Source organism: Mauremys mutica, chromosome 6 (genome assembly GCF_020497125.1).
Source record: "Mauremys mutica isolate MM-2020 ecotype Southern chromosome 6, ASM2049712v1, whole genome shotgun sequence".
Lineage (NCBI taxonomy): Eukaryota > Metazoa > Chordata > Testudines > Geoemydidae > Mauremys > Mauremys mutica.
Genome location: NC_059077.1, coordinates 79,295,201 through 79,308,577, shown reverse-complemented (window position 1 = coordinate 79,308,577; position 13,377 = coordinate 79,295,201). Strand labels below are relative to the sequence as shown.

General features: G+C 41.1%; 1 protein-coding gene across 3 annotated transcripts in view; it reads right to left on the bottom strand.

The window, feature by feature from the left end:
* ROR2 (receptor tyrosine kinase like orphan receptor 2) overlaps nucleotides 1-13,377 on the bottom strand; it is a 221,079-nt gene that overhangs the window by 30,598 nt on the left and 177,104 nt on the right. For all 3 annotated transcript variants that reach the window (XM_045021688.1, XM_045021690.1, XM_045021689.1), the window contains exon 4: nucleotides 12,660-12,690. In XM_045021688.1, the coding sequence (XP_044877623.1) occupies nucleotides 12,660-12,690 (31 nt within the window). The remainder of the gene's footprint in view (nucleotides 1-12,659; nucleotides 12,691-13,377) is intronic.

Here is a 13,377-nt window from a genome sequence, read left to right as displayed (position 1 = left end):
CCTCCTAAAGCTTTTGCACACTAATGTCAAACATGCTGCTGACAGCAGTCAGAGAGATTGTGAGAGAGAGTGAGAGTCACTGGAGCACTGGGCTGTAAACAGTCAACTGAGCACACCACAACCACTTCAGACCATCTCGGATCATATTTAAAAAGCAGCTACAGTATTTCAACCCTGCAAGCACAGAATACAACCTCCAAAGAATGTTTTCTTCTCTGATTTCTGATTTTGGTTTAATTTAACAGATTTAGCAGTTATAATTATGCTTTAGTGTAATAAACTGTAGTCCATTGCAACAGGGGAGAGAATGGAAAGATAGACTCTGATCTTAAAAAACTGATCTTAAAAAACTCCAGGAATTACCTTCGTATTAAACAATTTCCTAATACCATTGACAGCTCAGCCAGGTTTTTCCCACCTGCTGGAGTAACATTACACACACTTCATGCACTTCTTTTAGCCTTTTGAATACTGCAAAACAATAAGCTATTCTGTTGACAGTGTGTCAAAAGGGGAACTTTTCAAAGCTGATTTTGTAGAATAAAGTAGGCTGAAAATGTCTAAATTTCTGTAGTTCAACATATCGGGAAGGAATTTTCCTCCAGGGCAGATTGGCAGAGGCCCTGGGGGTTTTTCGCCTTCCTCTGCAGTGTGGGGCAAGGGTCACTTGCTGGAGGATTCTCTGCCCCTTGAAGTCTTTAAACCACAATTTTAGGACTTCAATAACTCAGACATAGGTTAGGGCTTTGATACAGATTCTGTGGCCTGAGTTGTGCAGGAGGTCAGACTAGACAATCATAATGGTCCCTTCTGACCTTAAAGTCTATGATATCGAGAGAACAGTTTCACAAATATACAGAAGGGCTGTGAATGCAGCAGGAGAAAGTTTACCTCCCATTCTGAATTTGGAAGATACTGATTTTCCAACTCTAAAGTGGGGGAGATACATCTCAGGCATGCGAATTTACCTTGTAAACCAAAAATTTAAGCAAAACTAACTTTGAAACTACTTCTTTGATGCTTGCAGCTATATAAACCAAAACTGACAAACATGTGGCTCTGAAGTAACTAACCCTTTGTTTCATATTATTATCAGACTTAATAAAATGTCAAAAAAGACATTGTGGTTAGTAATTTTGGGGGATGCTGATAAATGTTTTACATTTTTTAATTTTTACAGATATATTTCCTATGTCTCCTCATATTTTAGACTTAATGTGGAATTAGAAATTTTTTTTAATCACACTTCTGCTGGAATTTTTAACCTATTTTTGTTACAAACACCATTTAAGATAATTTTAGTTTAATTAAAAAGTAAATAGTCGTCTTTTTTCAGTTTGCTTACTTTGAACTGTCTTTCGTTTTTTCTCAAACAACAGTCAATTAGATAAAAGTGTCACATATTGTTTGTGTGGTTCTATCAAAGAGCAAAAGGGGAGAAAAAAGCATCTAAAAATAGGAAAGCGTGACTATGAAACCATAAACATTGGCACAAAGCCTTATGGGCAGGTGCAATACCTGATATTACTTTTAACTCATTTTTTTAAATTGACTAGATTTTATGAGAACAGTGTCCCCTCTATCTTCTTGCCTTCCCCCATCCATGCATACCTTTCACCCACTTTAAGGCCAGTATGCATCCTAAGGCACTCTAATTAAACTCAATGTGGCATAAAAAGCTGCACAGGAAGTCACAGGAACAAACAACTGTCCTTTTGTAGGGGACACAATAAATACTTTGAAAACCATTTAAGTTACTGAACAATTGGGGTTAAAAGTAAATTCAAAACAAACTAGAGATCATCAGGGATGTCCAACAGCTGCGGTAGTGGAATAAGCCCAAGGGCTATCACTAATTCGCATGTCGATTTACATATACACATTGTTTAAAAATAACAAATGCACAAACAAGCTGTACTTGTAACTTCTTTGACAGAATAATTCAAATTGTTTCTTTGATCTTACCAAATATAAGTACCTGCTGCTGAGCAGCTCTCTTACGAGCCTGTGTTCACTGGGAGAGGGCATTTAGGAGTCACATTTTATAAGGTCAGAGCTGCATTTGGCCTTTAGCTGTATGCTGTGCACCCTGAGTTACTGCTTCCCATTTGACCAATGTGATAGCATGCTGACTGTACTAAAAAACTGCAGCTCTCTAGCCAAAAAGGTACATTCTGACCTCTACTGCATATGAGGGAGGCGCCCGTGGAACACTCATACAATTTGTGTGTCAAACCTCCCACATGGTGACATTAGACAGTGCGTTTATATCTCTTTGGCAAGTTACATTTTAAACTTGAAATATGGGATTTATAGGAAAACAAACATTTACCACATTTTTATACTTTAATCTTTCATTGAATATGTTACAGGACTGTATGCTGTAACCCACGTGAAGCAGGGTTGCAAGTAATATGTCCAAACCCTTCAGACAATCTTAAAAATTCTGAAGTATTTTCTAGAAACAGATGGCAGTTTTCCCACTTAGCTATGCTTATAGCAATAAAAACAGATACATACTTCACAAGTTGTGACAAAAGAGATTAAACTTTTAAGGATAAATAAGCTAGAGACAGATGCTCTATCTTCTGACCAAAGTCAACAAACAGATTTAGAAGAGTCATGTTACAAGAAAGAACAATGGCCCAGATCTTCAGTTGTGGCCAATGAGAACACAGCACAATTAAGGAATGGGAGGAGAGGCACCCTTTGCATTTCCCCCAGTCCCCTGGATTAGCTATGTGCCAGGTATGTCCACCATAACATTAATTTAGTGTAGCTTGAAGTATGCTTTAAATTATGCCAGCTACCCATGTCCAGTAGGGGCCAATCTGACAGCTGGAGCTTTGCAGAGCATAGGGAAGCTCTGATCACAGCCCCTTCTTTCTATGTCAGCAACAGGGTGCAGGAGCATAGGAGCCCCGATGTTACTGTAAGATTTTTCTCACAATAAATGACCCGCCTATAGCTGATATTCCTGTTTTGGGGCCAGGATCTGCCAGTGGTGCAATGCAAAGCAGCTGCACTGTTCCCAAGATCTGGAGTATCATGTTTAGACAATAGCTTGGAAGAAGGTAAAGTCCCATTATAGGACCTCATTTTTATATTTGGGTATTTGTTTTGAGAATCCACACCACGTGTATTAATAGCAACAACCTCTATTAGCCTATTTTTCAACTTTTCCCATCCAACCCTTTCTTTATGAAGTCCAAGACCATTTTTTATAGGAAGGGAAAAATCCAACCTGTTACAGTCCTACTACCAATGCCACTCAAATGATCAAATTGTATGTGTAGAAACTAACATTTATTGAAATTAGTACATGTAGCATTAACTCTGAACATTTTTTAAAAGGAACTGTGACTGAAACCAGAAAGGATCAGACACCCCAAAGAACCTAAAATTGTTACTGCCTATGACCCTGTCTCCTCGGCCTTGGCCTCCCCATCCCCCAAACAAGGGGCGAGGGACATGGTGGCAGAATCTGTTCTGGGGGACAAATGGGTCATCTCCTGAGCAGGGTTTGGGAGCAAGACACATGTTGGTCTTCAGACACAGTCTCAGGCTCATTGTTCCCCTCCTGCATGGTCACAGGGCTCCCCAGGAGGGATTTTGGGTGCCAGTCCACGATGTCATGCCAGGAGTCCTGTGGCTACTCCACTGTCATGGGGTAGGTGGTTGGGTCCTATGTCTCAGTATTGATACTTTTCACCATTTCAGAAATGCAATTGTTCAGCATCCTTCAGTATCACAGACAACTTCTACAGGCCCCCTCCCCCCAACCCAAAGGAGCATCTGTTGAAAATGGAAGGGAGCATGAGCTAATGGTTTTAAAATTGTAATGTATTGATGTGTAGGTATTTCTTCTTTGAAGGCTGGTCATCAATTGGAGAATATAGCAATTTTGAAAGTACCATACTGGAAAAGGGCATGATGTGGGGATCTGACAATCTATGCCAGAGAGATGTTTGTGCTACTTGTCACCCCTCTACATATTGCTGAATGGAGGGGTCTGGAGAGCTATGAAGGTGGACCAAGCAAATTGGCACTGCCATTGAACCTTAAGAACCAGCTTGAGTTTCTGCTATACCAGAAATTTGCTGATGTATGCTTACAGAACTGGCAGGCAATTTGCATGGAAATAGACTGTATTCCAAGCTAGCAGATGGAGCCTGCATGGAGAGGGAGACACAAACCACTGCAAATGTCCACCCATCCCCAAGCCTCCCCCTGCGTCAGGAAACCTGGTCCCTTCATCCAGCAAAGACTGGAGAAAGGAACAGGGGGGGAATAAAGAATCGCATTCCGTGAACTTTCCAATCAAGACTGCAAACCACTAGCCTCCCCATTGCAAAGGGACACTGCAGGGTGTCTGTGCAGCTGCGGGAGCGGATCCCTCACCTACTCTCCTTTCTCCTGACTTGTGCGGCCTGGCTCCAAGCGGGGAGATGCTGGACACTAGGGACTGGCAATGCTTGAGAACATTCATACTGTGACAGAGGGCCGCTGTCACATTCCTCTGAGAAGAAAAGGTTCCCTTTCTCTGTCCTGGCCCTGATACTAAACTGCCCCTTCCTTTTGCATAGCTCCCATTTGAAGAGCTGTGGGGGATTACTGTACTGAAAGTCTGTGATCTTGAAAGGAGCAGAAAACAGCTGTAACTGTGGAGAATCATTAATCACATACAAATGTCCTGTCCCCACACCTGACCTTTTCTGCCTCCTCTCCCATCCCCTCCCCTGCTGTCAGATTGTTGGCCGACAAATGCACAGACCCATGAGCAACATGATAGTTCGCTGATAATCTGTTCTATAGCTTCTGCCAAAAGCTTCATAGTGGTTCATGGTAATGCAATAAAATGTTGAATTTAAGTTGTGTCCTGGTTGGGGACCATTGTATGTGTTGACTGAAGGGGTGGGTCCTGCATGCAGACCCGGAGAATGAGGGAGGGGATGTTGGTGGGGAGGGTGGAGTTTTAGCTTACTTGTCTTAGGTTCTGGTTCCTGCTGAGTCTCAGGGCCTCCCTCCTTGTCAGAAGGGACCTGTAGAACCAACTCCTCCAAGCAGAGGTGCAGGATAACATGCTCCTCTTCCTCTGGGTCTTCTGGGGCCTCCTTCTCACCAGTCCTCCCTGCTTCCACACCCTGGTCTTCTTCAGCACCCTGTCAGACAATTAGGCTGGCGGGTTTGAGGAGAGGAGTCATGTGTCCCTCAGGCTCAGTACTGGGAGCGCTGGAGAGTACCCAGTCCAGCTCCTTGAGAATGGTCATGTTGGAGGCCCCTCCCAGAGCAACTGTTAGAGTCTTTTAACCTGTGGTACTGGAACCTTAGGTGCTTTATCTGTCCCTGGCACTGGGCTGGAGTACAGTGAATGAGACCGGCACCAGCCTCTCCCAAACATCCCAGTATAAGGGAGAATTTGTGGAGTACAGTGAACTTACACCACACACTGATGAGCACCCAGGTGTGCTTGGCTGACCAGATGGCTGCTCTCGGAGCGTGTTCCATGTTCATGTGTGCTGGTGCAGTGAAAACTGTTGTGAAGTGGTCCATGCAGCTTGCTATTATGGGTGAGAATGATATGACAGAGACCTTTATAGATTTGAGTAAGGGTCAAGCAGGAAAGGGTTTGGCGCATTGTGAGAACAGGGCTGGAGGGCTTTTGAATGTGGGACTCAGGACATGCCCCTTGCCCCTGTCCATACTACAAACTAGCACAAGTAGAGAGCTAGGTCATTGCCCAAGGCATGTTCATACCCACACCGCTCAGGTGTGCTAATGTTCTTGCCCTACATATGCCTTGAAACCCATATTTCTGGGGTTTAGATGTGGATTGCAGAGGGATTCTCGCACAATAACCTGCTTGGACCCACATCCAGTTGACAGTGTAGACATACCCCTAAGGCGTGGGTGGGAGGTATGCCACAACAGCCATCTCACATAGGTACTATGGGTATGTCTACACTGAAGCTGGAGGTATAATTTCCAGATTGGGTAGACATACCCAGTGCCGGCTCTGATCCAGCTGTCACACTAAAAATAGAATGTAGCCATGGTGATGCAAGCAGCAGAACATGCTAGCCACTCCAAGTGCAATCCCACCCAGAACTCTAGGTAATTCTCAGCCTGTCCCACCACTCGGGCTGTTGCAAGTACACTTCTATTTTTAGTGCACAGCTATGTCTACCCAAGCTGAAAATTACACTTCCAGCAACGGTGTAGACATATCTTAAGTCTGGTGCTTCTGCATGGGAGCTCAGGAAGGAACCTTTTGTGTCCTGAAGTCTCTGAGGGATGGGATCAATGTCCTTTACAAATAGGTAAGGTCCAACTAGTGGATCTGCCTATTCTCCCAGCTACACTTTGTAATGGCTTAATTTACCATCTACAGCTGCTGTGCCCTCTCCACACTCTCTACTCACTCTCGAGGCCCTAACAGCTTTCCACAAGCCCCAGAGACAGCAGACATCTGGAGAAATACCCTCCACCCCAAGTCCCCACTAGCTGCAGCATTGCTGTGAGGATGAGAGAAATGCCCCTTTCCCACAAAAGCAAGTCTTGTTAGAGAACTCTGGCCACTGCCTCTATCAGAAACCGAGCCATGGGCTGGGATTTCAAATTTCCATTTAAATAATTAACTTTAATCGAAATTGTGTGTGGGGAGGTGTCTTTGAATTTTGTTTAAAGAGTATATAGTCTTTAAAACAATTATTTTTTGCATGAACCACATTTTAAAAAGGGGAAGAGAGCAGTTTTCAGCCATCACTTCAGGACTGAGAGACTGAAATCTATCATTTTATAAGTATCTACATGGGAACAAATATTTAATAATTGGCTCCTCATTCTAGCAGAGAAAGGTTTAACATGATCCAATGGCTGGAAGCTGAAACTAGACAAATTCAGACTGGAAATAAGCTGTACGTTTTTAACAGTGAGAGTAATTAACCATTGGAACAATTTACCAAGGTGGGTTATCCATCACTGACAATTTTTAATCAAGATTGGATGTTTCTTCTAAAAGATCTGCTCTATGAATTATTCTCGGGAAGTTCTATGTTGTATGCTATATAGGAGGTCAGAGTTGAGGATCACAATGGTCACTTCTGGCCTTGGAACCTATTAATTTGACTTTAAGTTTTGCTAAAATTGCATTTTCTAATGTTTGTCTGATATTTGCTTCCTGTCTACTTTAAAACATAAACAGTAACTAACAAACCTGTGGTTTTCTGAATGGCAGAAATGTCACCTTTTCTGAGAGAAGGGCAAATTGCAATTCCTTTTCAGAAGTGGGTAACATTGATCGTACAAGATAACAGGATTACACAGTAAAACAGAAAGGAATGAGTGTGAGTCTAACCATTCCTCTACTGCTGTATTATGAAATGGAAAATGTGACAGCATATGACAGCAAAGGATGGTCAGACACTTTTAAAAACAAACAAACAAACAAACTTTCCGTTATAGATTTGAAGGTGTGCTTTTACTGTGGCCACCAGCCAAGGAATTAAAAGGTAATGGTTGGATAAGACAAATCACCAAACTAGAATTGATTTACAAACCAAATGTGGTAATTTTGATAAATCTGTATTTTTACACTTTTCTAGAAACATCCTCCAGAATTTTACAGATAATGAATAAACCTTTATGGAAAATTTTTAAACCAACCTCTCTAGAAACGTCTTTAAAAGAAAATTAAAATCTGTATGTCTACTGTGTAATTGTTATACAGCCTTACTTAGGCTTTTATGAAACCCTATTGACTTCATCCTTATTAAAGTCTAGAGTCCTTTTTTATATGGGCAAATCTGACTCTTAATATGTCTGACAATCCTTGATTGTTACACAGTCTTCTAGAATCCCCGTTTAGCACATGGCCTCAACATAAGCATATGGATTAAATGAAAATTTACATGATAGATGATATCAAACAGATAAAGGTTGATATACTTTAAGAATTAGGCATTGTTTTAAACTGAGGTACAATTGACTTCAGTGTTCTCACCAAAGTGTATCTTTTTGAAAAACATTAATGCCACGAGGCACGGAACTTTGTGCTTCAGACGGAAACTGGACTGGATGGCTAATGAATAAAATGAGCCCTTTGTTCCACACCAATTCCTTCTGTACTCTATAGTCCTGCTGGCAGTTCAGAAGGCCATCTCTCTCCTCCTCTTCCCTCGTTCCCCGCTCCCTCCCGCCCACCCATGCATACATGCTTGGTTGCATTATTTTTTTTTAAAAAATCATTGGCAGCCAAAAAAATTCTTGACAAAATACAAGACCCCAAAATACAATGAAAAAGACATGCGTACTGACTGGATATACCTGGAAAAAAAACAGATATTTTCAACCAGAAAACAAGCAAATAAGGAGCACCAAGATTCTGGGCTGTCTCAGAGTTACATTCAGCAAACCTCAGAGAGGGGCAAAAGTGGTTAAATGCAACTGGATTCTCCAGCTAGCAAGTCTACTTTAACCTACGCCTAGCAGCTTATGTCCTTGATGGACTGTTCTGACTGCTAGGAATAGTTGGATCACCCCCGTCACATCCCATTTTCCCAAGCCATGTCCACTATGCAAAGCTTCTGGAATGGGAGCCTGAATCTGTCTCAAATACTTCTTAAATACACATACTAATTCCTGAAAACAAAAAATTAATTCCAAGTAATTTAAAGATTGCTAAAGTGATATTACCACCACCAAACATAAAAAGCCAAGAAATCATTAAAGTGCTCATCCAACCCTTGCAACGTCTTCCTCCATATCCACCAGCCAAAGCTCACAAGTCTTCCCATTTCCACACAAAATGTGCAGTCTTCAGTTCGGACACTAGAGTCATCAGGGATGGATGCTTTCTGATTGTTTGGGATGATGATCTCATATTGTGTTGAAGGAGAAAGCTAGTGTGTATAGTTAGGTGAGGATTGAGTTGATGGTGACCTTTAAGACTGGTGTGCTAGATTATTGTTCATGGAATGTTTAGCACTTTGGGACGTTATTGGTTGTAACATTCCCAGGAATGTTATTTAGGTGATGTAATGAGGATGTACAATGCTGTGCCCTGTTTTTCAATAGTTGATATTTGGTAATGAAATTAAAGTTCCTTCTTTTGTGTGAAGATGAAGAGAGGAGGTGTTTGGCTATGGGTGGTGGATGTAGTCAAGTTACAGTAATGCTGAGCAAGCAAAATCGTAGTTGTAAGTTGCAACTGTGGAGTGAGGATTACCCAGTGATTTCCTTGCTCTTTTATGCTTGTTTTCATGGTATATGCACTTGAACGAGCACCTATTAGAAGGAATTTCTGAGCTTTCTAATGAAGTCTGTATCAGTGGAGTGAAGTCTAATAGTTATCAACACTGTTAGCTATCAGTGGTGACATGTATTCTCCTCCTTTTGTCTCCCCATATTCCCACTCAACATCTCTCTCCATACCCACATCCATTATTCCCTACCCACATCCCAGGTCTCCGTATTTCCCTACCACATTCAGATTTTAAACATCGACTGTAGGTGGCATATGCAAAGAAATTTGTGTTTCAAGTTGCCCAATAATTTCCATAAGATCCTGTTGCCAACTGCTAAATTTAAACCATTCATGCTGAAATTTTCCATGTTAGGTGTCTGCCAATGGCCACTTTTTTGTGTGGAACATTTCAGGTAAAATGGTTCAGCCATTTCCAGAAATAAGGTTAGGGGAAAATATGTTGTTTTGTCCATGTTAAAAAAAAATAAATCTTACAACTGTTTCTCTGAAAAGCTCTAGTGCCTCCATGCTTTGGAGAAAGGACTTAAATTTGGCAAGGGACTTGGGGGTGGGAGGGTAGCTGGGGCGAGTCATCCTGGTGTCAGGGCTTTTGCCATACCTGTGAAAATGTACCTAAACTGGCCCAGTTATAAGACTCTGAACAATCTAAGTTTGCACAAGTTCAGTAGAAACTTGTTAGACTTTGGCAGACAAATTCTCTGAAGATTTCATCTGCACGGAACATGCCCCATGCTGTCAGTTCCTACCAGCTGATTGGACTGCACATATACCACTTCCACACAGTGACTAAATGTGCTCCAAACAGAGGCTGCAACAGCTGAGCAGCTGCTCCTACTGGCTGCCCAGAGCCGCTGTGGTATGTGCAGGAGGAGAAGCAAACCACCTAACAGGAATACAGAAGAGTGGGAGAGTGGGGAAAGATATGCAGGGCATGGGTACAGGGGCAAAAACCTGGGAAGAGAAAGGATAAGCGTCTTTGGGGAAATGGGCTAGGAACAGGAGGGGTGATAAGGGCAGGAGCAGAGGAATGAGGGAGGATAGGAGCAAGGGGGGGTGTCATGTGGGCAAGAGTGAGGGGTGGGACATGGGACAGAGATGGGGATGAGGCAAATGCCAGGGAGGTAGGGAAGGACAGAAGATGGGAGGGGACAGGCAGGAGCTAGGTAGGAATGGAGAACAGCGACAGAAGAATCACTAGAATTCCTGGATTGCACTTGCAGTGTCCCAGAACACTCCCCTACAGAACCTAGAATTGAACCTATTATTCCTGAGTCTCAGCAATCCTCTACAGTCCAGCAAATAGCTGTGATACCCACTGGCAAAGGGTGTGTCATCCCCCCTGCAGTGGCAGGTCCGCACAGAAGACAGCCTCTACTGCTACTAAATATTCCATTAGCTCAAGTGGTAGAGGACTTTGCCATGGATCTAAATATCACCGCTCTGCTGACAATCTACATGGGAGGAGGTCACTATGGTTCTACAATGATGGAATTATTTTTCAAATTAATTTTTTTTTAATTTAGGAAATTATAGTAAAAAAATACATTAAAATAAAGTTAAGGTTGCAACATCAAGAACTCAAAAGTTAGGAAATAGCAGGTTTAAGGTTGCTTGTGTAACCTTAATTTGGCCCTCTGTATATATGTATTATGATACAGTCTTTAGTATGTGACCACAATTATTTTTTCCCACTTACAACCCAGAATTTTTCACTTTCCAAACATCAGTTTAACTAATCCTTACAAGGCCCTTATGAGATTGGGAAATATTACAGAATGAGGGAGAGAGAGACTGAATGACTTGCTAACCGTTATAAAGGGAATCAGTGTAAAAATGGAACTGGAAGTTCCTGGCTCTTTGTTCTGTGCTCAGATCAAACCTACATCTATGTAAGTCATGGGAATGTATGCTTTGAAATCAATTCAGTGCTTCACTATTCATTTCTTAATTTTCTGACTCCCATGCTATTCCCTCCTGGAACTCTATTCTGACCTTCTTTGCTAGTTAGAAATTCATATCCTTCAGAAACCTGCATATTACTTAATTGGCAGAACAGATTCATAGTGTTCTTCTGATGTAAAATGAAGTACACACAGCATGTATGTAGGGTTCAGAATGGTTACTAAAATGCACATTTCTTCATGTGAACATCCATGTGTCACCCTTAATGGCCATAGCCCAATTTTATTTAGGAGAGCTATACCTATGAAATTTAAACTGGTTTAACAACAAAGTACCCTTTGAAGGCTCAAGTCTCATCTTTCAGTTTGTAAAATTATGAAAATCCTTTCCTTCATGTACATGTTCTGAGCATATGAATAGAAGAGAATTAGAATGTGTCTTCTGCTACTCTTTTTTCCTAGGGATTTTATACTTGTATGCATATAAGTAACAGTATTAGGATTGCTGTGTGAAAGAACATACAAGGAGGATGCAGGACTCATGGTTAGTGCATTTCCATTATTTAAAATGTTCAAAGTTTTAATGCAAGTGTAAAATTTCTGGGTGTGATTTTCAAAATCACTCAGCATTGGTCTAGTTCTACGCCCATTGAAGTTAATGAGAGTTTTAGCACTGACTTCAATGGGAGAAGATTTAGGCTAAGGCTTGCGAATACTTTTGAAAATCCCACCCTGTATATACAAGTTTGTCCTTGGTAGACTATGACATTTGTCCTCCCACCACACACCCTTATTATAATAATATATGAGTGCACACACTTCCCAAAATGTACTAATTCCACTACTGAACACCAGCATCACAGAATTTACATGAACAAATGATACAATAAAGCTTACTTACAGTTATTCAAACACATGCAACAGTAATGGCAAAACAAAGTCAATTTTTTTTTTTTTGGTAATTTGGGTAGCCCACCAACTCCAGGCAGCTGACAGAAATAAGGAAGCCATCATGAAACATTCATATCTAAATTGCATCACATTACAGAATAGAGGTTTCCTAATTGCTCAGAGACAAATACCTGAACTAATTTTACTTGATTTTTCCAGTTACAGTAATATAACATGGGTAAAGTTACAACCGCAGTGACCTAAAATTTGACCTGTTCATTTCTGACCACCAGTGTTGCTCATATTTGTCCTGTAAATGATTACTGTTCAAACATCACAGTTTTGCGGTGTTTTGCTTCCCTAAAATATGAAATATGCACGCAGAAGTTCCTTAAGAAAATTCTGTCAAACCAAAACTAACTGTAATACAATGCTATCATTGTTTGAAAAGACTTCAGCAATTCTGAGGGTTTTCAATCAAGCTAAATATTTGTAGCAAAGACATGTGGTGACTGCCAGCAGTGTTTGCAGGATTTATGACCCAAATTCTTTCACAGCAAAATTATTAAGGATTCAGTAAATTATTTCCAAAAAATACTTACTGAAAATTGTGAATCGGGGTGTTTGTTGGGCCTATAAACATAAAACAAATACAAATTATTGACAAATTCAGCTCATGACTGCAGCAATAAAAAGCTAGTAGCAGGCTAAATAGAACTCCATAGATTTCTTTAAGGAAGGCTTACAAAGCATCAAACAAAAGGCTTTGAGTTACTGCACATAAATACGGTTATTTTCAAAAAACCACATGAATCTTCTGTCTAGTCAGGCAGAAACCTGAGTAGACTTTATTTTTGTTAGAATGCATCTCCTGGTATAGAAACATACAACCTCAAAAAACACAAAGCATTATCTTGGCAAATCACTTATCTCTTACTAAACCCAATTAAATTCATTTGAGGCTTAATATCAGAGCTGTTAGGATGTGTCAGAGGCATGCCTGTAACCTGTGTCACAATAGGAACATGATATGAAACCCTAGTATTTAATACATCTCTCCAAGGCAAATAGTGACGTTAGTCATTACCATAACAATATTGAACAATATCTAGGAAATGGAGTGTCCTTAGAGTTTTGTGCCACCACCTCAGGAACTTTTAAAAACCACACAAATAAAAGTTCTGGTTGCAGACTAAATGACAAATCCCTCAAAAGGGATGAGAACCTCCTGCCAGGTGCTGTGCACCCTCAACTTCCGTTAATTTCACCCACTTAAGGGCATTCAGTATCTCACAAGGAATGGGCTCCAAACTATGAACA